General features: G+C 44.7%; 1 protein-coding gene across 5 annotated transcripts; it reads left to right on the top strand.

The window, feature by feature from the left end:
• The first annotated feature begins 471 nt into the window (after positions 1–471).
• Positions 472–27,085, top strand: USP40 (ubiquitin specific peptidase 40). Of its 5 annotated transcripts, XM_053982656.1 has the most exons (32): positions 472–494; positions 3,309–3,525; positions 3,754–3,821; positions 4,572–4,685; positions 5,446–5,610; positions 6,039–6,185; positions 7,719–7,862; positions 8,875–9,003; positions 9,238–9,339; positions 9,917–10,024; positions 10,569–10,890; positions 11,305–11,386; positions 12,197–12,368; positions 12,842–12,926; positions 13,672–13,742; positions 14,599–14,918; positions 15,382–15,508; positions 16,500–16,557; positions 16,842–16,895; positions 17,299–17,387; positions 17,812–17,898; positions 18,355–18,391; positions 18,863–18,927; positions 19,023–19,097; positions 19,500–19,626; positions 20,711–20,805; positions 21,946–22,064; positions 22,546–22,611; positions 22,835–23,045; positions 23,169–23,264; positions 24,010–24,104; positions 25,055–27,085. In XM_053982656.1, exons 2-32 carry the CDS (start codon positions 3,327–3,329, stop codon positions 25,158–25,160), a joined length of 3,735 nt encoding a protein of 1,244 aa, XP_053838631.1. In that variant the 5' UTR covers positions 472–494; positions 3,309–3,326; the 3' UTR covers positions 25,161–27,085. The 5 variants fall into 5 exon arrangements, with proteins under 5 accessions (XP_053838631.1, XP_053838632.1, XP_053838633.1 ...); XM_053982657.1 differs by lacking the exon at positions 4,572–4,685; XM_053982658.1 differs by lacking the exons at positions 22,546–22,611; positions 22,835–23,045; positions 23,169–23,264; positions 24,010–24,104; positions 25,055–27,085 and adding an exon at positions 20,901–20,935 and having other exon boundaries at positions 21,946–21,999.

The following is a 27,085-nucleotide window of genomic DNA, read 5'->3' as shown; positions in this document are numbered from 1 at the left end:
GGGCGTGGACTTACTTAGCATGAGAGGCGAGGACAGGCGGGGCCAGGGGTGGAATATGCATGAAAAAGTTGTGCAGTGTATTGCATATGGAACATCTTTGAGAATAAAGGTGTGGGTCAGACTGAGGCTCGGGGCACAAGTTTTGGAGAGCTATCTCACTTGTGCCGGGCGCTGACGTACATACCCACTTCATAACTACCCCAGGTTGTGGAGTCTAATTATTATTATTATTATTATTATTATTATTATTATTATTATTATTATTATTATTATTATTATTATTTAGTCTATTTATTCCGCGTATCGCTTCACATCCCACTGATTGCCATGACAGCCCCCCGCTGCCCTCACGCTGGTGAAACTACAACTCCCGGCGTGCCCCGCGCGTCCCCGCCCTCACCGCGGGCCGCCGGTCCCGGCGTGCTTTGCGCGGCGCCACACAACAAACATGGCGGCGGCCGCTGGCCCGTGGCCCTAGGGCCGGGCCGGGCGCGGTGAGTGCGGGGCTCTGAGGGGCCGCGGATCGCCGGCCCGGGGAGACCGCCGGGCTCGGGGGGGCCCTGGGATGGCTTTGTTAGAGGGGTTTGGAAGCTCCTGCCATGGGTTTGTTAGAGGGATTTGGGATCTCCTGTCACGGACTTATTAGAGGGTCTGGCATCTCCTGCCATGGGTTTGTTAGAGGGGTCTGGGATCTCCTGTCATGGGTTTTTTAAAAGGGTTTGTGATCTCCCGTAACACACTTATTAAAGGGGTGTGGGATCTCCTGTCATGGGTTTTTTACAAGGGTTTGTGATCTCCTGTCACAGATTTATTAGAGGAGTTTGGGATCTCCTGTCACCAGTTTATTAAAAGGGTTGGGGATCTCCTGCCATGGGTTTTTTAGAAGGGTTTGGGGTTTCCTATCACAGATTTGTTAGAGGGGTGTGGGATCTCTTGTCCTGCGTTTATTAAAAGGGTTTGGGATCTCCTGTCACAGATTTATTAGAGGGGTTTGGGATCTCCTGCCATGGGTTTTTTAGAGGGGTATGGGATCTCCTGTCATGGGTTTTTTAAAAGGGTTTGTGATCTCCTGTAACAGACTTATTAGAGGGCTTTGGGATCTCCTGCTGTGGGTTTTTTAAAAGGTTTGTGATCTCCTGTCACAGATTTATTAGAGGGGTTTGGGATCTCCTGCCATGGGTTTTTTAGAAGGGTTTGGGGTTTCCTATCACAGATTTGTTAGAGGGGTGTGGGATCTCTTGTCACCGGTTTATTAAAAGGGTTTGGGATCTCCTGACACAGACTGATTAGAGGGTTTGCCCTCTCCTGCCATGGGTTTTTTAGAGGGGTGTGGGATCTCCTGTCATGGGTTTTTTAAAAGGGTTTGTGATCTCCTGTAATAGACTTATTAGAGGGCTTTGGGATCTCCTGCTCTGGGTTTTTTAAAAGGGTTTGTGATCTCCTGTCACAGATTTATTAGAGGGGTGTGGGATCTCCTGCCATGGGTTTTTTAAAAGGGGTTTGGGATCTCCTATCACAAATTTATTAGAGGGGTGTGGGATCTCCTGTCATGGGTTTTTTAAAAGGGTTTGTGATCTCCTGTCACAGACTTATTAGAGGAGTTTGGGATCTCCTGTCACCGGTTTATTAAAAGGGTTGGGGATCTCCTGCCATGGGTTTTTTAGAAGGGTTTGGGGTTTCCTATCACAGATTTGTTAGAGGGGTGTGGGTTCTCTTGTCCTGCGTTTATTAAAAGGGTTTGGGATCTCCTGTCACAGATTTATTAGAGGGGTTTGGGATCTCCTGCCATGGGTTTTTTAGAGGGGTGTGGGATCTCCTGTCATGGGTTTTTTAAAAGGGTTTGTGATCTCCTGTAACAGATTTATTAGAGGGCTTTGGGATCTCCTGCTGTGGGTTTTTTAAAAGGTTTGTGATCTCCTGCCACAGATTTATTAGAGGGCTTTGGGATCTCCTGTCACCGGTTTATTAAAAGGGTTTGGGATCTCCTATCACAGATATATTAGGGGGATTTGGGAACTTCTGCCATGAGTTTATTTGAGGGTTTTGGGAACCTCTCATCGGTTTGTCAGAGGGCTTTGGGAATCTTAGGGCTTTATTGGAGGGTTTTGGGAACTCCTGCCATTGGTTTTTTTAGAGGGGTTTGGGCTCTGCTCTCATAGATTTATTAGAGGGGTTTGGGAGCTCCTGCTGTGGATTCATTTCAGGGGGTTGGGATTGTTTGTCATCGATATTTTAAAGTGTTTTGGGGATTTCCTGTCATGGATTTATTAGAGGGTTTTGTGATCTCCTGCTATGGATTTATTAGAGGGGTTTGGGAATCCCATTGGAGAGTCGTGGTTTATTAGAGGGATTTGTGGATCTCCTGTCATGGAAGTATTAGAGAATTTTGGGATCTCCTGTCATGCATTTATTAAAGAGGTTTTGGGATCTCTTGCCATGGATTTATTCCAGGATTTTGGTTTCTCCTGCCACGGATTCATTCCAGCCTTAGCCCCTGTGCTCTGAGCTGTCCCTGGGCCATCCAGAATCCCTTCCAGCTGCTATTCCTGGGTGGTTTTTAAGGGAAGGAGGATCCAGAAATAAGGAGCGAGGGAGGATTTGGCACTCAAGTGCCTCTCCAGAGTGGTGGGTGGGTGGTGTCTCCTGGATATGGCCCTTTTTTGGGACAAACCATCCACTCAGGAGCTGCTGGGAGGAGAACAATCTGAAGTGCAACAGGCCTGACTGGAAACAGGAATGAGGGCTGGGAGACAGCTTGGATTGAGTGCCAAGCCCAGGAATTCCATCCAGCAGCTTGGGAGGAGGGGCCTTTACAGAGATTTTAAGGCAGTCAAGAGCTGCATTCAGAGGAGGAAAAGCTGATGCAAAGTGATTTATTTGCTATTTATGTTCATGAGGAAAGTGAAACTTTAAAATCTTTCTGCTTTAATGTCTCAGATGAAGAAGTGCCAGGATTTTGGAGGAGGTGGATAAGGATAATCCAAGGTAGGGGATAGTTCACTTGTAGGAATAAATAACAGCTTTGTGCAAAATGGAATTGTGGTGGGTTTGATTCTGGTGAAAAGACTGCTCAGACCTGTGGTAACAGAAATGCTTTTAATTCACCCTTTTTTTTTTTTTTTTTTTTTGTTACATTAATTTACACTTTTACATGGGTTTATTTTTAGAATGACCAGAATAAGGTGGGGAAAAAAAAAAAAAAACAACCAAATTCTTTAGTCAGGGCTTCCAGGTTTATCTTGGAGGATTTGAGGTGGATGAGTTCAACTGCATTTTTTATAGTAAACACTTGTTGTATCTTTTTAAAGGACTCTTTTGCCTTCACAATGTTTGGGGACTTATTTGAAGAGGATTTTTCCTTTATTTCCAACAATCATTATGGGAAGGGGAAGAAATCAAAGCCTAGAGAGTCTGAGCCTCCAGCTCCCAGGGATTTCACCAACCTCAGTGGAATCAAAAATCAGGGTGGGACCTGCTACCTCAATTCCCTTCTGCAGACTCTGCTTTTCACGCCTGAATTTAGAGGTGAGATGCTCAAAACCTTCTTAAAATAATGTTGGGATTGATATTTTAGTGAGACTTGCACTTCTGGTTATTTATTTAAGAAACATAGTGAACTCGGGTGATTTTGGGGCACAGTTCACTTTAAATAAATTATTGCAGAATGAAATCATAGTGTTTGACATTAAAAGACATTAATTTTTTGAAGAGGGGATGTTGTCTTTTTAAGTAATAATTTTTTACCAATTGCAGAGGCTTTGTTCTCCCTGGGACCTGAAGAGCTTGGCACTCTGGATGACAGCAGGAAACCAGATGCAAAGGTGTTGGGAATTTTTCTGTTCATCACTGTCTGGTGCTGATCTGGAGCAATATGGCTGTAGTTCATGTGAAACTTAGGAAAATGAGTGAAAACCTAAATTTGATACTGAGAGGCAGTTTGGTCTGGCTGATACTGGATTTTTTCACACCATTCTAAGCTTTCTTTGCTTTAAGGTTTTACTTCAGAAATCAGATGTGGAGTCTGTTTCTGCTGAGATGTTCTCCCTCCCACCTCATTCCACCCCACCACCAAGCACTTCAGGAGGGCTGGAGAGGGACTTGGGGCAAGGGATGGAGGGACAGGACACAGGGAATGGCTCCCACTGCCAGAGGGCAGGGATGGATGGGAGATTGGGCAGGAATTGTTCCCTGGGAGGGTGGGGAGGGGCTGGGATGGAAATCCCAGAGCAGCTGTGGCTGTCCCTGGATCCCTGCAAGTGTGCAAGGCCAGGCTGGATGGGGGAGCAGCCTGGGACAGTGGAAGGTGTCCCTGCCCATGGCAGGGGTGGAATGGGATGGGCTTTGAGGTCCTCCCAACCCAAACCATTCCACTTGGCTGCGTAAGGTGAGGCACTGTGGATTTTTATGAACCAAGTCTGACTGCTCGGTGTGAACCGAGTAATGAGTGTTATGAACCAGGCAGGGGTAGTTTATGCCCAGCTTTGTGGTAAGTAGCCTCTGTTTTGGCTGGAATGGCCGGTGTGAAGGCCGTGTCTGACGTGCTGCCTCTGTTCCCTTGCTGGCGCTGCCAGGTTCGGATCATCCCGCTGCAGCTGCAGCGCTTGTTTGCTCAGCTCCTGCTCCTGGACCAGCAGGCTGCATCCACCGCAGACCTCACCGAGAGCTTCGGCTGGAGCGGCCACGAGGTGCCAATCTCCACCCCCACACACTTCTCCCTGCGTACAGATGGGTTCTGCAAGTCTGACACTTAGGAAATGCCTTAAAATCCTTAAGGCTGCGGAGGTGACATTGAATTGGGTCAGCTCTTGGTGTATCCTGTTGGATCTCCACGTGGAGTCCGTGGCAGTTGTTTACAGGGAGGAAGAGAAGATGGTTGTTCTCTTAGATACAATTCCAGTTGCTTTTCCTTTGTTTTTACAGGGGTGTTTTTCCAACAGGCTCAGATACTTAGATTCTTACCCAAGTTGAACTGTGTCAGTCAGAGATTAATCTAAATCTAGGGAATGGCTTCAAATTGACAGAGAGCAGGTGTAAATGGACTATTGGGAAGGAATTGTTCCCTGGGAGGGTGGGCAGGCCCTGGCACAGGGTGGCCAGAGAAACTGTGGCTGCCCCTGGATCCCTGGAAGTGTCCAAGGTTGGGTCTTGGAGCAGCCTGGGATACTGGAAGGTGTCCGTGCCCATGGCAGGGGTTGGAACAAAATGATCTTTAAGGTCCTTCCAACCCAAACCACTCTGGAATTCTATGATCCTACCCAAGTGAAAGTGTCTTAGATGGGTTGTAGCATAACCAAATTAACAATAATAGGTGTAGTACTTTACTACTCAAGGAGTAAATGTATGAGTAGTTGTTGAGACTCTGGGACACTTGGTATGTTATTTTTAAGCCACAAGCCAAGCACAGCAGTGTTTCATTCCTTCCTGTTTGGGTTTCCCTCCTTGCAGGAGATGAGGCAGCACGATGTGCAGGAATTGAACAGGATCCTCTTCAGTGCTCTGGAGACTTCCCTGGTGGGGACATCGGGCCACGACCTCATCAACCGCCTGTACCATGGCATTGTTGTCAACCAGATTGTCTGTAAGGAGTGCAAGAACGTCAGTGAGAGACAGGTAAAGCCAGGGATCTTCCCCTGGGGGGTTCACTTCAGGCTGTTGACTTTAAATGTTCTTGTTTTTAAAGTCCAAAAGTAATGTCATCCTTGTTGAGTGCCTCGTTGAATCCAGGTAGTGAGTGTTGGACTTCAGGTCTTGGGCTGCATTTTCTAAATGAGAGGTAAAAAAGCCAAATGTTTTGCATCTTCTGAGTTCACAAGCCCCGCCTTTAACAGATGCAGTTAGCACAGAGTGCAGTGAGGTAACAGCAAAACATACATTGACAGTCTTTTATGCTCTTTGTAATTTAAAAAAATCAGTTTTTAAAAATTAATTTCTGTGACTGTGTGAGGTTTTTTTTGCCCATCACTGTGATGAATAGGTATCTTTCTAATCACCACAAACTTACACCCCTCAGAACCTCGTTTCTTGTTCTTTCTGCACAGGAAGATTTCTTAGACCTCACAGTGGCAGTGAAAGGTGTGGCTGGCTTGGAGGAGGCCCTGTGGAACATGTATGTGGAGGAAGAATACTTTGAGAATGACAACTTGTATCGATGTGGAGCCTGTGATAAACTGGTTGAAGCTTCAAAGGTAACACCTTGGGGTGGGATGATGTAGGGTTAGTTGGGATGTTAGGAAAAAATTCTTCCCTGTGAGAGTGAAGATGCCCTGGCACAGGGTGCCCAGAGAAGCTGTGGCTGCCCCTGGATCCCTGGAAGTATCCAAGGTTGGGTTTGGAGCAGCCTGGGATAGTGGAAGGTGTCTCTGCCCACGGCAGTGGGTGGCACTGGATGGGCTTTAAGGTCCCTTCCAACCCAAACCATGCTAGTATTTTGTGAAACCTCAGCAGGGATGTCAAGAAAAGCTCCTGTGGCTCATTTCCCAAATGTTGGTGCAGTTTTTTGTCCCTAACATGGAGTGTGGCATAATTTGGAGAGTATTGACTCATTCAACACCTCTGCTGCACCTTGCTCTGTGCATTCTGGAGGATTGGCTAAAAGATAATTTAGAGCATAAAATAAAAATGTGCAATGAGAGAAATCATGGAAACTCTCTTCTGGGGAACTCAAATGAGAGAGAAGAACAATGGGCAGCTGTTGCTCTGTGCAGGGAATGGGATCTGTTCCTCTGTTTTTGTGGAGGGAAGCAGACTCAGGCTGTTTTTGCCCTCTGCCCTTGTCACAGCAGCAGAGCTCCTTGGGCTCCTGCAGGATGGGTGAAATTCAAACTCTGCAGCCCGCTGGATGTAGAAGGAGTAGTTCAAAGGGAAGCTGAGGTCAGGCCAGGTTAATCAGTGACTTGGGAGTTCAGGAACTCTCAGCAGTGCCTCACGTGTCTTGTTGCAAGGGCTGGCTGGGGTTTAACTGGGCTGGGTTCAAGGCAGTACAGGGTAAGTTGTCTGCCTCTCACGAGTGCTCATCCATGCAGGAGGAGAGTGGGAACTCTGAGTTTTGGTAGGAAATCACAGAGCTGGGGGCTGCCAGGCTGTGGATGCAAATGGAATTCCTAATTCAGGGAATTTCTTAAACCCTGTGTGTGTTCCTGTTATGGCTCTGCCAGTGGAGAGGAGGATGGAGGCCTTGGAAGGGCTCAGAAATGTGGCCATGAAACCCACACCTGCTGTCACAGGTGGTACAAGATGGTTGGTTTTACTTCTCACAAGGGTTCTTGATGGGCTCACCCATCAAGTGGTTGGATCTGGATTAATCTGGGATCATTAAAATGGATTATCCTGGCTTTCCTGCCTGGAGCGTGCTCCCCTGTAGAAATGAGGGAGACTTTACCTCCTGGTTGTTCTGTGACTGCCGGTACAGAGCCCATGGGCTATTACTGACTGGAATTTCACCCATGTCCTTTATTTGCTGTGGCAGGATCAGGTGTGGGACTGGTGATCACCAATCAAGGAGGATGTGGGGCTCAACGGGGGGAGAAGACCTGGGTCACTTTTAGGTTCTATCATTGGAAGGGAAATTGAGAATTAGTGAAGACGTTTCAAAAATGAGGGCACTGATCTTGTCTCTGGTGGTAACAAAGCTTTGGTGGAAAGGGATTTGACCACAGCAAGGTGGAAGCACAGTTTTGTTCTGAGTCTGTGCTTAAAGTGTTTCTTAAATCCCTTCCCAGTCTGCTAAACTACGCAAGCTGCCTCCCTTCCTCACCATTTCCCTCCTGAGGTTCAACTTTGACTTTGAGAAGTGTGAGAGGTACAAGGAAACGAGCTGCTACACATTCCCCATCCAGATCAACCTGAGGCCTTTCTGTGAGCAGGTGGGCACTGTTAACATTTGTTAAAGGTTTCTGTATACTCAGCAGAGAACCCACAGCTCAAGGTTATCTTTTATTTTGCATTTTGTCATGTATTTGAGTAACTTTGGTGTCCTCCTCCACTTTTGAACTGAGCTACCTTGTAGCTATGAGGGGGAAGGGTAAAATAATTACCCAAAAGTTATCTAACCTTTCCTTGACAGGAAGATAATTATCTGGAAATGGGAATTGAAATTCATTTTTGCGTGGTTATTCTCCGAGAGCATCATGCATAAATTGAGCTATATGTGCTTTTGGTGCCTGTAGTTATTCAATTTTTTTCAGGAATCTCTGTTTGCATTCATAAATATGTTTCTGGTTATAGATTGAGCTATGCCATGGTTTGATGACAAATTTTGATTCTTAAACAACACAACAGAGGCACTCTTATGGAACAGACATTTTTCTTCTTGAAGTGTTGCAATGCAAGCTTGGAAATTTCTCAGTGTTAGAATTTGAGGAAACCTTTTTCCCCCTCCCCAGTTTTAGAGTTTCTAAGTGTTGCTTCTTTTCTCTCTCCTCTTTTAAACAAAATAAGCTGTGTTGTGAGCAAACATTGAAATTGAAAATATTTTGAGTTTCCAGTATGGTTCAGAATCCTGCTTGTTTAATAACACGGATTGCCCAGGGAAGCTGTGGCTGCCCTATCCCTGGCAGTCTCCAAGGCCAGCTTGGACAGGACTTGGAGCTACCTGGGCTGGTGGAAGGTTGTCCCTTCCCCTGGCAGGAACTCAGATGAATTTTAAGGTCCCTCCAGCCCAAACCATTCTGAGATTTTATGATTTATCAGCCTGTGCCTTGCTCCATGGCTTGTGCCAGTCCTTCCTTGTGTCCCCAGCCCTCAGAGGACATTTCAGTGTCTGCATGTGCAAACGCACACTGAGAAATCTCTGAAGTGATGCTAAAGGTATAAAGCTGTCCTTGTGCAAGAGACTGACCTCAGTTATTGTTACAATTATTGTTTTTCTTTTTAAAGACTGAAATGGATGATTCAGAGTACATGTATGAGCTCTTCTCTGTTATTATACACAAAGGTGGCTGCTATGGAGGACACTATCATGTTTATATCAGAGATGTGGATGAATTAGGAAACTGGCAACTCCAAGTAAGTCCTAAAGGCTTTTCTTCCTTGCTTTAGAGATTGTACTTCTCAGAAGAGTATTAAGAGCTAGTGGATGAATGTGCATCCAAACTTAATTAATATTTTAATGAGGCTTTGTGTGTCTTGCCTCATTGAGAAGGGCAGTTTAACAGAATGTCCTTCACACTCGTAAATTGTGCATGATCATGTCTATTTGTGTGTGAAACCACAATATTTATGAGTGTCTTTCTTACCCAGGAAGAAGAGGATGGGCTGATTGAAGAGAAGGCTTTAAGAGACACTGAGAATGCCAAAGAAACAGAAAATCCACTGGCAGTCTTAAAAGGGATTTTATCAGAGGTATGGTATGTAAGGAGCTCATTGCTTTGGTTTTGGAGCGAGGGAACCTGCAGGGAGTTGTGTTTGTGAGAGTGGTCAGGCTTCAGGGTCCAGAGCTCTTCTGAGCTTGGTGTGAAGCATTTAAAACTTGGCTTTAATATTAACAGTGGCTCTTCATACAGACAGAGGTCCTTTTGGAGAATTTCTAAAGCTGCTCACCAAAGCTGTTGCAAAAGGAATCAGAATATCCAGAGCTGGAAGGGACCCACAAGGAACATTGATCCAGCTCCTGGCCCTGCACAGACACCCCACCAATCCCAGCTTCTCCACCCCTGAGAGCATTGTCCTGGAGCTTCTTGGGCTCTGGCAGCCTTGGGAATGCGCCCATTCCCTGGGGAGCCTGGGCAGTGCCCAGCACCCTCTGAGGGAAGAGCCTTTCTCTGATGTCCAGCCTAAACCCTCTCTGACACAGCTCCAGGTGATGCTACAGCAGCTTATTAAAAACCAGGAATGATTAAAACACTTCCAGATTGGCTTCTTTGTGTTGATCCCTTGACTTTTGTAGCCTTTGTTACCTTAGTTTTTAATTTCTTTGCAGGAAGAAGCTAAACAAATTCCTGTGGATCAATTAGGGCAGAAATTACTGGAGAAGAAAGGGGTGTCCTGGAATAAGAAATACAGAAAACAATATGGAGCATTACGAAAGGTAATCACAGGTTTGCTAGTTTTGGCTTTAGATCGCTTCTATAATCATTTATATTATTATTGAATAGTCAGGAGGGTGATAATTGAGAATATGGACCCTTGGATTAGCATGTGCAAGGAGAGGTTTGTAATGTGAATTAGCAGGCTGGGGAACATAAGATATCCAAGGAATTGTCTGCCTGAGACTTTTTGTATTTTTTCCCCCCAGTAAAACAATTTTCCAAATGGTTGCTGTATTTTATGATGTGTTAAGGAAAATAGTTCAGCATTTGTGTTGTAGATAGGTGGAACACTGATGTTTGCTTGTTTTTTGAAGGGAGCTACTTGCAGTTTCCACAAGAAATATTTAAATGTAGGTGTGAAGTGTAGATGTGAGGCTTTTACAGAGGCAAACTGAGAAAATACATGAGGAAGCAACATAAAATGAGAGTTGAATTAATGGGGTTTGTGTTTCACTTTGAGGACAATCAGGTGGAGCAGCTTAATGCAGGCTGCTGCATTTAAAACTTGGCACCTTCTTCATCCTGTCCTTGCTTCCCTTTCAGTATTTGCAGAATCATCCTCAGATATTCCAGCTGAGTCCTGATGGAAATAAGGTCAGCCTGAAGGAAACACACAAGCTCCTGTTCAAGCTGGATTCTCATGGACAAAATCTCCAGAGCCCTTCCCAGAAGAATGACGTCCAGTGGAACTGTGAGAAAAACCCTCCAAGGCCAAGGGCTGCTTCTGCTGGGTGCCACTGGTTTGATCTGAATGATTCCAAAGTCCAGCCCATCAAGGAGAAGGACATTGAGAAGCAATTCCAGGGTAAAGAGAGTGCCTACATGCTGTTCTACAGAAAAGCTCAGCTGAAGAGGCCCCCTGAAGGTACACAAAGCTCATCTGGAGATTCTGGGGGAGCTTCCTACTTTGACATTTTTTCTGGAGTGCTTTTTTGTCCTTTCCAAGCTTTATTTTCCCCAGTTTTCCTTATAGTGATCATTTGAAAAAAGAATTAAATGAAGATACAAGGAGATGGTGACCTGTTGACTGGCTGTAGCTGACTAATTTTTTTAGCGTGCTCCAGAAATAATGGCAGAGCATCAAATACAAGTTGTTGCTAATGGCATTTATGTGTTAATTTCCCTTAAAGGAAGGTTGATTGGAAGGAGTAAAAGCATTTGTTTGTTCTTTATACCATCATGCAGTTGAGTTTTCAGTGATTATTGTACTGTAATGTCTCCTCTTGATAACTTTTCTTGTTTTCCAAACACATTTTAAGCCTATATTTTTTTGTTACAGCACGTGGAAATCCAAGGTACCAAATTCCTGAGCACCTGCTGAATGAAATGAATGCTGCTAATACAGAGCTGCAGAAAAAGAGGTATATGGTGTCACTGTAATCAAACAGCTCTTATCTGCAGGACTCTCAAGGGATTCAAAAGGATAGAAATTCCTTGAGCAGAGTCAGAAGTGAAATGATTCCATGTCAGAGCTTAATTGAAGAATATAACTTCTCTATCCATATTCTGCTGGTTCCCTGCCTTCCCTGTTAGCAGACAGCCTACAGAATTTCAAGGGAAACATACAGTTTCAAATTGTACCATTTTCTGGTGAAAATCACTGCAATTCTGGAAAGAGGGTAGAATGTAGTATCTTAATTGTATTTATAGAGGGAATTCTGCACTGGGAGAAGGGGGAAGGACTTGGTTTACAGTGAATTTACAGATAAATGATATTCTCTGCCATAAAAGTGAAGAACTTGTGGTATTCAGGTTGGACAAAACTTTCCCTTGTGTTGAGGGACACAGGTGCTGGTACACCTGAATCACAGTTAAGATACTACAGACACGAGAGTGACAGTTTATGGGATATTTCACACAAGTCTGTGGCTACCCCATCCCTGGAAATGTCCAAGCTTGGGGCAGCCTGGGGTAGGGGCAGGTGTCCCTGCCCATGGCAGGGGTGGGACTGGATGAACTTTCAGTCCCTCCCCACCCAAACCATCCTGGGATTCTGAGTGAATTCCACTCCTTTATGTTTTTTAAAGGTTTGCTGCTACAGCTAGGGATAGGTATAAAGGAGGAGGGGATGTGACAGGGAATTTAGCCCGGAGGGATCAGTTCCAGGACAGCTGCACAGAAACATCTGTTTGGTGTTAAATTCACCACTTCGTTGTGTTGTTCTCCCAAAGAGCTGAATGTGACTCAGCGAACAATGGCATGGATTTACATCTCCACCTGAGCTCCTGCTATAAATTCCACAATGGGGCTTTGCATCCTTCACTTTCTTGCAAAGAGAGTGTGGTGGATTTGACTATTGACAGAAGGAAGACACTGGGAGACCTTCGGCAGGCAGTGTTCCAGGTACCTGCTCTATCAAATCAACTCAAACTTCATTTTTACTTGAGCCACTGCAACCTTTACAAATACATTTATACTGCAATCTTTGTGTCAAGGAGAAATTTTCAACAGTAAATGGAGTTTAGGAGGCTAAAAACTTAATATGAGTTTACAAAGGAGGAAAGAGTGGTGTGGGGTCTGTTCTTGAAGCCATGAAATTGCTGGAAGTTTAACTATGGCGACCTCAAAGTTCACATGAGCTAATTAATGATATTTGTGCATCATGTGCATGGCCATGGATTGACACTGCAGAACTCCAGGCTTATTCTTAATATTTCATTTCGTGACAGAGTTGTCTTTGTCTTTTCAAGGAGTCACCAGTTAAGTGGCACCAAGTGAGCTTGGGAGCCAGGCTGTGGCAGCTTTCAGCAGATTGTAATTGTTGTGAGTGCTGTGATTTTACAGTGATAATTTTTCTGGTTATTTTTCCCAACTAGATGTTGGAGTCTTGGGAAGGGGACATGGTTCTCAGCATGGCCAAGCCTTTACCAGCAGGATTACACCTGTACCAGGTGCTTGATGGTAAGAGCACTGCATGCCAGGCTTCCATGCTACTGCTGTATTTTAATTTCTGCAGCCATCAAAGATTTCATCTATCAGCCATCCTGGAGATGTGTATTACTGAACACTCTTCCAGCTCAAACTCATGTTTAATTATTTGAATTATTTATTTCACTCTTACTAGTGGAATGAATGATTTTGAGACTTGGCTGTGAAATCCTTGTTGTGAAATGCAGATCTTAAGCAAGCTAAGCACATTTGCTGACAAGAATGTATCAGTCTGTGTCTTGCCCTTGATTTGCTTGTGGATGTTTGCTTTCATAGGATTGGCCTATTAGGTGGAGGAGAGGATAGAAGAGAGGAGCCAGGGTAACATCAAAGGAAAATGTAGGTTAGACTTCAGCTGAAGTAGGAATTTTGTAGAGGGAAATGCTCATATAAAGAGTTCATTAATTTATTAAGGGTACATCAGTTTTTCAAATTGTCATTTTTGCCTCCAGCTTTGCTTTGCTAGGCAATTCGAAGTGTCAGTCTTTAACAAGTTATTCAGTAACTTTTAAATGTTATGTTCTCTGTGGTTAGATTCAGAAAATCACTGTTGAACCAGAACATAACCCAGCTCTCCATGGTGTTGACATCAAAATAGAGAGACACTCAGGGCTCTAAATATTCCTCCTCATGCTTGTACAGTTCTTTAAGTACTTGCTGACCCTGTTTGTGTGTCTTGTGGGGAGCAAGAACTTGATGATTTGCTCCAATTTTTTAGGAGATGAGCTGACCCTGGATGGCGTTGGGCTGGCTGATGGAGCAGACATCTTCGTCTGGAATGGGAAAGAGGTAAAGGAACCAAGCACTTCCTTCCTTGTCAGCTCTGAAGAGATAAGACTTTGCAAGGTCTCCTAGAAATCCTGTGCTGCTTTTGTAGTTTTTCATCTTCCTTTTAATATTAAGGCTTCTGCTTAACCTGGAAGTGGTTGTGAAGCACAGCATTTTATTCTGTCTCTCTAGTGGAATAAAATGCTACTTTAAAATTATTTTTATTGTAAAAGTATCCATTTTATATTGGCTTTCTCAAAAAAAATCCTCCAAATGAAACAAAACCATCCAAACATGTAGTAACAGAGTCGTTTTCATCTTGGTTTTATTTTTGGTATAGTTTTTTCTGTTGCAGCTTTTGTGTCTTTAAATTTTCTTCAGCAAGGAGTTTAGGTTGAATTTAGGTTGACTATCAGGAAGATCACGCTTTTAAAATGGAAAGTCACAATGTTCAGTCACATTTGGGTGATTCTTTAATGTCCTGAGGGAATAAATTCCTGTGTTCTAGATTTTGCCAAGTGTCCACTGGTTTCCCAGTTGCTTACCATGGAATGGTTTGGGAAGGGACTTAAGGTGTCCCTGCCATGGACAGGGACACCTTCCACTATCCCAGATTGCTTCAAGCCCTGTCCAGCCTGGCCTTGGACACTTGCAGGGATCCAGGGGCAGCCACAGCTGCTCTGGATAACATTCTTCTCTCTCTTCCCGACACCTGTGGGTTGCTCTGGTTGTTTGTTCAGTACAAATTTGGTCCGAGGAAGTTTGTTTGTAAGGGGAGAGTGTCCACTTTGGTCTCAATTTTCTCCCTGCCCAGTCTCTGCTGTATTTTCTGGATCAGCCCCCCATAAAGCTGGCATTCCTTCCTGCTCTCCCTCAGGTTGGAGGCACAAAGGTGCTGGCGGGCCCCGAGCACGAGCCCGTGGTGCTCAACGTGCTTCGCTTGGCCGAGCACAACGAGGGCGGCAAGGGGCAGCACTTCAGCGAGGCCCAGCACGTGTTCTCCTGCAGCACCAGCCTGGCACAGCTGCACTCTGCCTTGGCTCCAGCCGGGGGCATCATCCTCAAGAACGGCTCAGGAGCAGACACAGAAGCCAAGAACTGGGAAGTTTTCCATGAGGAAGACATGAAGGAAACAGTCCGAAGTGTTGGGCTCAGGGACGGGTGCTCTGTGCTGATCTTAGACAGCCATGACCAGAGGTAACGTTTTTGATTATGATTGTAATTAAACAAAAAAAAGCAATTTTGGCAAAACCTTTTAGTTCAAATTATACTAACAGCATATATTCTTGTAATTAATTATCACTTTAAGCTTACAAATACAAGTACTTCCATCTTAAGTTTTGGAGACCAGTTATTTATCAGCTGTTAGATTTTTCTTGGCCTCAAAATGCAGCACCAGTCACAACCTTTGATTTGCACTTGTAAAGGGGGAAAAACCTGGTGGGAACAACTCATGTTCAGTGAATCCAAAGCTGCCAGGGGCAAATTTGTGGTCTCATGACACTCTGTGCTCCCTGAGGCCTCTGCTGTGTGAGATGCCATCACTATGAACAACTTTGGCACCATCAGTTTATTTGGGAGCTGTGCTGGTGAGTGATGTAGCCCTGCCAGTGTTTAGTTTTCCTGTCTCTGACTGTCTTTGCACTGCTGATTCCCACAGCTTTGTCAACGTGGCAAGTGGGAATTTGACTGCCTTCACCTATGACATCAGCTGGCTCCAAGTGAAAAACTTCTGTGGGGTGGAAGAGGAGGAGAAACACGTTAAAATCACTGCCACTATTGAAACAGTAAGGACTCTGCTTTCCTGAACAGCTTGGCCACTGCACTTGGCCCAGCTCATTCAATGTAGCCTCAGGGATGAAGCAGGGATGAGCTCAGAGTTACAATCCCTGGGGTATTTGCAGGTAGCTTAAACCAGTGCAGTATTTTAGTGTCAATGTCTTGGTTTGGAAAGACAGGTGTCTGCTAAGGAAGGCAGGAGCCTCCCCTGAAACGGAAAAATGTAGACCCCTTCCCTCTGAATTGTTATAAATTTGAAATTAAGGGAGGCTCTTGGGCAAAAATACGGGAGCAGGAATAACAGTTCTTTAATAGGGAAGAAAATAAACAAAAAATAAACAATGGAGTAAACCAAAACAACAGGGACAGAGTCAGAATACAACCTGACACCTTGTTGGTCAGGTTGTTGGTTGCAGTGCAATTGGAATTGTGGCTGCAGTCCTCCTGGAGTGTCAGGTGTGGTTCTGTTGGAGCAGTGATCTTGTAGAAAAGGGTGCAGTCTTCCTCTGAAGAGGCAGTGGAAGAGGCAGCTGTTCCTCTGGGAAATCCAGTGCAGGAAAAGCCATGCTGGTGTTCCAGAAACTCAAGATTATATCCAGGTAGGAATGCTTGGCTCCTCCCTCTGAGCAGAGCATCTCCCAGTGGGATGTTACAGTTCTTATCAGTCATGCAGTGACACTCAATGGCCCCTTATCAGCAGATGTCTCCCCTGAGAGAGGACTGGCTGAGGAAGAGATAAGGAAAACTGCCCACTTAACAGAAGCCAACTGCCATACAGATGGCAAATAGAATACATCTTGCTTCTCAGCCTGGGACAGTCAAATATTTTTCTCTTTGGCCCATCCTGTAAATGGAAGTTTGAGATGGTGTCAGTAACCAGAGCTAAAAGAGAGGGGAAGGATTATCTTTGTGCACTGGCACTTGAACAAGCAGGGAGGGGTGTTGGTGGCATTCCAGGCTGGAGGTGTTCATATCCCTTTTGATGTCCCTGTCTTTTAGGTGATGTCAGATATCAAAATGAAAGCGATCCGGGAGCTTCAGCTGCAGGAGGAGCTGGGTACGTGTTCAGCTGCTTTTATCGGTCTGCTAATGTTACAATTGACTGGCTTTTGAGTCGGTTTAGTGGTAGAATTTTCCTTTCAGTGAAAGAACAAAAGCTGAGACTCTTGATGGAGCTTCAAGGAGTCTTGTATTTTTGATGTCACAGAGGGAGACCTCTAAGATAAACCTGTTGTAATTAATCTTAAAGGTGTTACTTGTCTGAAATTCTGAGCCAAATTCCTGTTTCGTTCCTATTTGAATGACTTAATACCTCTCTCTTTCCTGCCCTTTTTGCTGCAGCAAATGAGAGCTGTCTTAGACCTGTTAGTGGAAATGGGAAACTTCTGTCTCCAGGTAAATGGATTTATTGAATCACTCTTCTGTAAGAAACTCACTGGCGAGATTTTGAGCCTCTGTTTGTCCTTTCCTGGGAGGAGTTACCCACACATAACTCCACTGATTCCAGGCTTAACTGAACCAGTTGTGTGGGTTTGTTTTTTTTTTCCAGTTTTAAAGTTAATTAACAGTACCAATACAAAGATAGGGATTAAACTGAAATGTTCAGCTTGGTTTTATTGCTTACATCCCTAATCCACCTGTGCTCCTGATGGACTCTGGGAGCTCTCCATGCCTTTGTTCTCCTCATAGGGGACTCAGATTTGCTGTCAGGGCTGAGCAAGCACTCCAGAGAGCACTGAAGAGTTTTAGCTTGCTCTGAGGATGATAAAATTGATGTTTTTATTTGTCCTCCCTGAAGTGCCTGAGGATTACACAGTCAAGGAAGCAGAACTTAAGATGGGAAGCTTGCTTGGGCTGTGCCGTGGGAAAGCTCCAACTTCCACTCAGGTACAGCAGTGTGGGATGGGAGGAGCCTGGTGCAGGGATTTTCTTAAAGAGAATAAAGGAAAAAAAGGGGATATTGCTCTTGGAATGTGCAAGTTGTAAATATCCCAGGATCCCAGAATGGTTTGGGTTGGAAGGGACCTTAAAGCTCATCCAGTTCCACACCTTGCCATGGGCAGGGACACCTTCCACTATCCCAGGATGCTGCAAGCCCTGTCCAACCTGGCCTTGATGTGCAGGGGGAGGAGTAGTTGTGCATTTCTGGAGACCAGGGGTGGGTAATGAGAATCTGCTGATGGCCATAACTCAACTATCTTTGAGTGTCATTTTTTTGGTGCCATTTTAGTGCTTTTTGATGACATTCTCGCCACAGGAATTGTTCTTACACTTCCGTATTTATTCTGATAGTTTGCTTTTGGATTTTCAGCTCTTCCTGTACTTCATGGTTGGGAGTGACCAAAGCTGCAGGCCTGAGATGGAGATAGTTGTGGAGGAGACTGCCTCTGTCAGAGAGGTAAGGCTGGCTGCTCCCAAGCTCCTGAACAACATTCCTTGCACAGACCTGGAGGCAGAGGGGTTGGGAAGAGCCATGCACAGAGTGAAGGCAACTCTGGTGCTACCAGTCCAGTTGAATTTGCAGATTGGATTTTTTTTTTTTAAAGGTGCATGTGCAAACTCTGGGGCAGAATTTGTTCAAGTAAAGGAACAAACTAACAACACACGTTTAATTTTTTACCAGCTTGGGAAAGCTGACTCAGCTGATGTGGTGAATTTTTTGCCTGAAAACCATCTCATCCATGAAGGGTTTAATATATAGCCCAAATACATCTTGTCTATCTAATTATATTGTTTTAAGAATTGACCAGCAATCAGTCATTCTTTGTCAGAAAATTCTAACATAGATTTGCTGAAAAATTTATTTCCTAGCCTCAGCATTGACACAACTCTCATCCTGTGTTTCTTCTTTCAGTGTCTCAATTTAATGCTGGAGAAATCAGGATTATCAGGTTAGTTGTGTTGTTATTTACATTTTTTTAAGGAATTTTTACTATTTTTAAGTCAGGTTTTCCTACCCTAAACCTTGTAAGTTTTTTTCAGTTATCTGTGTTATTGTAATGGGAGGAAGGGAAAGAATTCTAAACATGAAGTTTTTATAATACTGTTTTTATTTTAAAGAGCTTGTCATAGTTTCAAATTTGACACATGAGAATTCCTTCTCTTCTCTGAAACCAGGGAAAATAATTAGATAGGTGAGGAAGGGAGATCTGTGCAAATAAAATATTATTTTCGTACAGCAAAAGGTCTGGGGAAGATGAAAGTGATAATTCATTTAGCCAGAGTTGTGTTTAAAAAGCAAATAAAAATAAAGAACAAAAGAAAAAGGACCCTTGACACTTCTTAAGTGTTTTGTAATATTTTCCCACACTGGTGTTATTGACTGAGTAGTTTTCTCTGTGTATCTTTTTTGGTTTTGGTAGGTGACAACTGGCATTTGAGAAGGCTTGACTGGTGCTACGAGGCAGGGGAAGCATTAAGTCAGGAAGTAAGAGAAGCCTGTTTTAATCCATCAGTTCTCTGCTCCCTGGGGAGAAAGGCAGCTGCAGGCTGACAGGGATCCTGTGCTTTCTCTTCCTGCAGAATGCCACCCTGAAGGAACTCAACGTTTGCAGAGGAGACACTTTGGTTATAACAGAAGGAAAGCTTCCAGAAAAGGTAAAAGGAGAGTGGGCAGTGTCTGGAGACTTGGAATCCCACAGTGGTTTGGGTTGGGAGGGACCTTAAAGCCCATCCAATGCCACCCTGCCATGGCAGGGACACCTTCCACTGTCCCAGGTTGCTCCAATCCCTGTCCAGCCTGGCCCTGAACAGTCTGTCTCTCAAAACTGTAGCATCATTATTTTTGCACCACCACCACCATGTTCCCCACTAAATCACATCCCCAGCTGCCACATCCACAAATTCTTTGGACACTTCCAGGAGTGGTGACTCCATGCTGGGCAGCCTGTTCCAAAAGCTTAGTTTAAACAAATCTTTTCTCTCTTCCTGTGCTAAAGGTGAAATTTCACCTTGTCTGCACACAACACTTGAGGAGCCACCTGGTATTTTCTGTTCCAGGGTTTCCTGAAAATCCCCATCTGGTGGCTGAAGCCTTCAGGCCATAAGAAACATGGAGAGAATGCACAAGACCAGGTGAATGGGATCACCTGGAAGATGGAGGCTTTGCAGGTGTCTGCTGCAGCAGGTGAGCTTGGCCAAGCTTTGAAAGGAATCGTCTGTGGTTGCTCTTTAAGTCAAACCCAAATTTTAATCAAAGGTTTAAAACCCTTTTGAAACCTAGGAAGGGCTGCATGAGTTGCATCAAGGTTATGGTGAAAGGACCACTCAGGAGACAAATGCAGTTTTGAACATAAATGCTGGATAATCCTGTTGTAGGGATGTTCCTCAGATGGATTGGCTCAAAACACCACTAAATTTTGTAGCAGGGGCTCTTTGTCAGTCTCTGTCCTGAAGGCAGTGACAGCAGTGTAAAGCATCTCCTTCATGAGCACAGACGTGATTGGCTTCAAATGTCAGACTCCTGAAGGCACAATTAATTCCCTTCAGGCTGTGTTGCTTTTTTGGGAAGCTGTAAAAGGAAGGATGGGTAAAGTTTGCATAGTATCAAAGACCTTAAATGCAGTGTTTTAACTGTTTTCTCTCCTGAAGGTCAAATTCAAAACCAGCCAGGGCAGCAAAATCAAGTGAGGGTCGAGAAGGGAGAAGATAATGAAGTGAAAATAAGAGAATTAGAAAATGGGGAACAGATTGATTTTTCATTTTTTACTAGAAGTAATATTCCTCTGGTTCTGAGTTGTGCTGCAGGGCAGGACCACTCCCCTTGTAGAAGTTTTCTTTGCATTTTTCTCCTTCTGCCTCAAACTTTTTCTGAGTTTCACTTTTTCCCCTGTTGATTCCAGTAGTGGAGCTAAGAGCAATTTCGCTTTGCTTGCAGTAGGTTTAACCAATAACTAACACCTTTTATCAGTGGCAATAACTGCTCCTAGTTCTGAAATTTGCAGTATAGCATCTGTATAGGAACTGTTTGGAATTACCAGGATATATTTTGTGTGCTGGATATGGCCATGGCAGGGGGCTGGAATGAGGTGACCTTTAAGGTCCCTTCCAACTCAGACCAGTCTGGGATTCCTGGATACTCTTAAGTGGACTCCAGACTCCTTCTCAGTGAAATGTGACCATGAAGTGACTGTTATCTCTCAGGACTGTACAAATCACGTTGACTCTTCTGTTATTTGTTTCTTCCTCCTCCCTCTCCCCCCTCTTCAAAGCTCCACCAGAACCCACCCACCCAGGCCTGGATCTCTGTTATGCTGGCAGGATAGAGATAGCAGGAGAGGCCTCTCTGGAAGATCTGAAGATGCAGGTTAGATGTTCTCCTGTGTTGGACTGTGCAGCAGCGCTGTGATGACTCGAGCTCTATTAACAGCTCTTTTTTATTTCCTTTTCCCCTGTCTCCAGTCTGTTGTGCCATGGTGTTTATGCCATGGTCACTGGTAAGTACCAAGAGGCAGCTGGAGCACGTAGCTCAAGACACTTCCTTAGTGTCCCTGCTGTCCCCATCCTCCCTGTCACATGTCCTGGCCTGAGGGAGCCTCGTTGCACATCAGCTGAAGCTCTGCCTGGCAGCTTTTGTCTTTATTTCAGTGTAAAATCTCTCCATGGGAAGCACACACATAACAAGCACCTCCTCAAAAGCCACTTTGGCATTTCCACGTTGTTCCCGTATTAGTTTTCTGCATCTTTTTTTTTTTTTTTTTTTTAATTTCTGTATGTGGAATGTGATGAGTGAAGAATTGCTTTGGGGTGCACAGGTTTGTCAGCCAGGAAGGTCTGGCTCATTTTGTTTGGCCAGAAACTAAAATACCTTTGTATGGTTTTAATACACTAAAAACCAAACCAAGCAAAACACCCCCAAAAAAAAACTAAACCCCAAATCCACCCCAAACTCACAAAAATGGGTAACCCAGTCCTACCAAAAGGCTCTGTGTGGTTTAAGCAGTGATTGTTCTACTTGAACTGCGTGGGGAAGGATCTCTCACCTGATCCTGCTCCATACCAACACTGATTTTTTTGGGTATGACTTCAGTTTTGGGCTCTTCCAGGCTACTGCTATGGAGAACTGTTTGCAGCTTGATCAAGGAGAGCTGGCTGAGCATGGGATGTGTTGTGTCCTTGGCAAGGGCTTAGAGGAGCTCAGCACTCGGCTGGAGACTGGGGCAACGATTGCAACAGCCTCATTCCCTCCCAGCTGTTCAAATTTTGGTTAACAAAAGAAATTGGGTACTTTGGAAATAGAAGTTGAGTTGAGAATTCTTGAGAGGGAAGGAAATCCAACTTCCTTTGAGGTTGAGAAGTGAGGATTTTGCTTATAATCACAAGCAACAGCTGGTGTGGAATAAATCTCAATACTTTGCCCTCTTTTTTGAGAGTTAATCCACTGTTTTTCTATTTTCCCAGGGAGACTGGCTGCTAAAATTACTGACAAAGTATTTCTGTTTTTCAGGTTCTGACCTTACCCTGCTGCCAGGAGCAGGTTGTGCCCCTGCCCTCGTTCCTCAGAGCTTGGACACTGGACAGCAAACGCCCCGGGAAGCTCCTACGGGACAACAAGAGGAGACTCAGGTGGGTTTTCTGGGGAATGTGCAACAGGCTGGATCTGGAATGGACTGTGGGAGATTCATCAGCTCAATCTGGGTTGGAAAGGATCTTAAAGATGAGCAGTCCCACCCTTGCCATGGGCAGGGACACCATCCATTATCTCAGGCTGTTCCAAGCCCCTCCAGCCTGGCCTTGGACACTTCCAGGGATCCAGGGACAGCCACAGCTTCTCTGGGCACCCTGTGCCAGGGCCTGCCCACCCTCACAGGGAGGAATTTTCCCCAATATCCCATCTATCCCTGCCCTCTGGCAATGGGAAAGCCATTTCCCCTTGTTCTGTCCCTCCATCCCTTGTCCCAGTCCCTCTTCAGCTTTCCTGGAGACCCTTCAGGCACTGGAAGGAGCTCTGAGGTCTCCTTGGAGCTTTTCTCTCCTGCAGGTGACCACTCCCAGCTCTCCTAGCCCAGCTCCAGAGCCACGTAGACAATCTCTGTTCTGTTTTCAGTGACTACAGGCTGGGTGCCAGAGTGGAAATCTGCATAGAACCCTTGCAAGAAGAAGAGAATTTGGGGTAAGAGCTCAAGATCTTTATTTCTCTTGTTTCTTACAGCTCTGCATTTGAGGGAAGCCTTCACTGAGCAGCTTTTGACTTCAGGGCTCTCAGGATGTGGGAAAACCTTGGAAGTTGTTTATTGTTTTCCACAAACAAAGTGAGGGAGGGCAGGAGGTGGGGAAAGCTGGGAATTCTGAAAGCATGGCTCACAAGAATTTCCATTCTCTCATCCTGCTGCCAGCCCCCACGAGCTGCTGCTGCGAGTCCAGATGGGAATACCAGGAGAGAGGGACTACTCCAGATCCCGGGATTTGGTGTGGGATATCTCCAAGGAATGCACAACCTGGGCTCTGAGGCAGAGAGTGGCTTCTCACTATTGTCTCCCTGTAGATAAAATTGAAATAGCCAAATACTTCCCTGAGAGATTTGAGTGGCTGCCAATATCTAGCTGGGTAAGATCTGGAGTGACAGAATCCAACAGTTGTTGGAGAGGAGCACGTGTTGGTTTGGGCTGCAGTTCCTTAGGGATTGAATTTAAGGAGAATTCCAAACTCTTCTGCTTTGGTTTTGTTCAGACACAGCAAATCTCCAAGAGGAAAAGGAGGAAAAAGCAGGCAAGTTTGCAGTCAGCACCTTACCACCTGAAGGATGGAGACATCATTGGGGTGAAGGTAAATTTCCCGGGATTTAATTGTTGCACGAGCATCAGGTTCAGGCAATGTCCCCTTTGCAGTATCTTCATTTCTTCCTGGTTTTCTCTCATCCTGCTGCATTTCTGGGAGTACTGGGATGTGGGTTTGGACACTGCATTGTGTTGATAGGAAATTTCTTGCTGCTACTGCTTTTCCTTTTTCTCCTGGATAATTTTTTCTTGCCCTCATTTTTGACTTTTTTTTTTTTTTTCAAATTCTGAGTAAAATCCAAGGAAATGCCCTTTCAAAATCACATTACAGACACAAACTGCTACATATTATGTGTTACCAAACTATGACAGTTCTATTTTATGGTGTGAAAAGGAATTACCCAGCATTGAGCTCTGAGCTAGCAATCAGGCTTAGTTAGAAGGAAAGAACATTCTGGCTGGGTTTTAGAGCAGTAGGAGAAAAATGTGATGTCCTGTCCTACTGTTTTAGCCTATTGGAAGAAATCCATCCCTGGAAGTCTTCCTGGCCAGGCTGGACAGGGCTTGGAGCAACCTGGGATAGTGGAAGGTGTCCCTGCCCATGGCAGGGGTGGTACTGGATGATCTTCAATATCCCTCCCACCTCAAACCATTGCAATTCTAATGAACTTGTAATTAATCAGTGCAAAACTAGACAAAAGAAACAATCTGGAAATTTATTGTGTCAGTCGAGGAACAGCTGGGAAATAGTTCGACCTTCTTACTTTGATCTCTCCAATCCTTTTTCATAACAGAACCTTCTCCTTGATGACACCAAGGACTTCAGCACTGTCAGGGACGACATTGGGAAAGAGAAGCAAAGGCAGCTGGCTCTGGAAAAGAGGAAAAGGTAGTGAGCATTTAGTTTCATTTTTTTTTAGAAATATGCAAAGTGCTTGCTGCTTTTCAGAGCAGCTGTGGCTGCCCCATCTGTGGAAGTGTCCCACGGCCAGGTTGGGTGGGGTTTGGAGCAACTGAGATAGTGAAAGGTGTCCCTGCCCATGGCAGGGGGTGGCACTGAGTAGTCCTTAAGGTCCCTTGAAATCCAAACCATTCCATGATTCAGCCTAATTGGATAATTTTTGAGGCCAGCGGTTAATGCTTTTTCTCTTCAAGCCAGGTCTTACAAGCTCTCAGAGAAAAGCATTATACCCTTGATAGCTCAGCTACCTCAGGTGGCATAAAAGAAGCAGGATGGCTCCTATGACAGTGTTGGAAACAAAAAGTTTTAGTAAAAGGCAAAATAAAAAAGCTCTTTACAGAGAAAACCGAGCCAGGGCAAGAGGTTCTTGCTCCTTCTAAAACACTTCACAAAAGCCATTACTTCTTTCGTTCTCTTCTTTTTCTAGGGAATTGCTTAGGCAGGACTTTTTGGCCTCTGTCCAATTGGCTATCCTTAGATTTGAGGTGAAGTCCCCAAGGTCCTATGAGGTGTCTTTTAACCAAATTGAAGAGAGAAACTCCTGGGCTTTTTTCCTTTTTAGGGAGACAAAGGGTGACTTGTTTACTCCGTCAACAGGGGGCACATTCCTACAAGTGGTAGCTGGGTGCTGTCAGAGCACACAGTTCCAGTAATCCTGCAGGGAGCACTTGGGTGATTCCAACTCCTGGCTCTCAGTGTTCCTCCACTGAGCCTCATGTTTTTTTCTCCTGGAACACACTGTGGAGATGAAAATGAACCCTTGGCTGGCTTGGCCTTGCACGGGCTGTTTTCACAGCTCCTGAAACTCAGAGTTCAGGCCAGGCTCACGCTGCTAAGGCCCAGCACTGAACATTAACCAGGTTATTTCTGTTTTCCAGCCGCCAGGAGCGTGTCCAGGATCCCCTTTTCCCCGAGGAGAAGCTCCCCACGAAGCCCCGCAAACCAGAAGTGGCTCTTTCCATCAACGTGGGGGTTTTCAGATAGCACCAGGAGCTGCTCTGCCTACACCACCCTGTACTAACCTGGCCTGCAGGGCCTCAGCTCCAGCAGCAAGAGGGGCTTTCCCAAAGTGTCTTCAAGGATCCATGAGGCACAAACTGGCTGTAGGATTCAGGATAACTCTTGAGTTTCTTCTGCTCTCTCTTGGGGAAGTGCTTTATGGTCCCTTTGTCAGTGTGGTAATTACTCTCAGGCTGAGTAAATGCACTTTATGGAGGAGGAAAAGGATTCATATATTGTATAACCCCTCACTGACTCTTTTCTAACCACCCAAAATGCTTTGTTGGGTCAGATCTGACCTCCTGCACCATCACTACTGAGATTTAATGCAGTCATAATCATCTCTTTTTAGAATTTTTTCCTATCTCTGATCACTGAAGTTGCTGCTGATACCAGAATTTGCTTTTCTCTCTTTATCTCTAAACAGAAGTCTGTAGGAGCTGGAGTCAGCCCTAAGAATGAAGGCAATGTGGAAATCTCTGAGCGAAGTGTAGGAAATTGGCTGAAAAATAACAAGTCCAGCATCTGTCAAGATGTAAAACCTGGAGACATTTTGTGATCTGGAACAACAGGGACGTAATCTTAGATTTTGAAGTTTCTGGCTTCAGTTGTTGCCCATAAACTTCACTTTGCAATTTCTAGGGCATTTTTGTTGTCCCTGAACTTTATTAACAGGCAAAACGGTTGGAAGAAATGGACAGAACAACTGTTTGATCTTCAGTGGGTTTTACTGTACTCAGGAAAAAGGCATTTATTTTTAGTGCTCCTCTTCAGAGGAATTTCCCTCATTTCTCATCTTTCCAGCTGTTCTGATACTCTGTTACATTGGAGAACCTGTTTCTCTTGGTGTCCTGAGCTGATTTTGAGCAGCTCACTGAGCTGGGCTCTAGGTCAAAGGCTCTGAAGTATTAACTCCAAAGTGAGCCTGATTATCCTGAATTAAATCTGTGATAATGACAGGACAAAACACGAGTTTGCTTTTGAGGGCTGCAGTAAGTATTTGACCTATTTGCTGTATGTAGTAGGAGCTGCCAGTTGAGCAGATTCCTCAAATTTTGGTTAATGTGAGATTTTTCATGTACCTTTTACAGGTTAACACTACTCTGGTATTTCAGACACCATAAAGACAAAAACTGACACTCTGCTAGCAGCAAAAAAAAAAAAAAAAAGTGAAAAGCACCATGAAACATACAATTATTTTTTATTTCTCTGCATATCTTTAGAATTCAGTAGGTACTCCTGTACTTTTTGGGGCTGATGCTCTGCAGAAGGGGCTGTTAATGTCCTCACTCACTTGGATCCTGAAGTCCCAGTTTCATGGATACATTTTCTGCCCGAGGGAAGGGCAGTGGATGTTTTCCCATCTTAATTTGTGTCGCCTTCTTTACATATCAGGTGTTCTTGGGAGCCTGGGTTTACAGCAGGGGTCAGAGGTGCTGATTCCAAAGGTTTGTGTTCCCACATGGTTCCAGCCCATTGGATTTATTTGCTGTCACTTCAGTTCCTCTGGTTCCTGCTGGAGAGCTGGACTGAGCTCAGCCTTCCTCTCTTGAATGACTCTGGTCTCTCTCCCTGAGAACACCAAGTTTGGAGAAATCGAAATGCAAATTCCAAGTGGGAATTTTGTGCCTTTGTTCAAGTGTAATGTAGCAGCACCTGCACTGAACCAATCTTGGATTATTTCTAATGTTGGCTCAAATTGCATTTTTTTTTTTTCTTCCTTGAAACTCTTGTGGACCATTCCACAATGAGGGAGTTCATGGAAAACAGGGCTGGGGAGTGGAAACACCTTTTGAAAACAGAGTCTTTGACTCTGTGGGTTCTGATGGTTATTTGCAAAGCCTGGAAGAGCTTTCATCTTTATTTTTCAAGTGTTCTTCACAAAATAAAATGTCATTTTTATCTGCCTA

The sequence above is a fragment of the Vidua macroura genome, chromosome 7 (assembly GCF_024509145.1).
Source record: "Vidua macroura isolate BioBank_ID:100142 chromosome 7, ASM2450914v1, whole genome shotgun sequence".
Lineage (NCBI taxonomy): Eukaryota > Metazoa > Chordata > Aves > Passeriformes > Viduidae > Vidua > Vidua macroura.
The sequence above is the reverse complement of the archived record's forward strand: the minus strand, read 5'-3'. Positions and strand labels throughout refer to the sequence as shown.

Excerpts from the sequence above, each read along its gene's own strand:
- USP40 (XM_053982656.1), top strand. The coding sequence starts at position 3,327 with ATGTTTGGGGACTTATTTGAAGAGGATTTTTCCTTTATTTCCAACAAT. Across the intron at positions 6,186-7,718 it reads AACTGGTTGAAGCTTCAAAG|TCTGCTAAACTACGCAAGCT; the intron begins GTAACACCTTGG and ends ATCCCTTCCCAG. Across the intron at positions 16,558-16,841 it reads TCAGCTGCAGGAGGAGCTGG|CAAATGAGAGCTGTCTTAGA; the intron begins GTACGTGTTCAG and ends TTTTTGCTGCAG.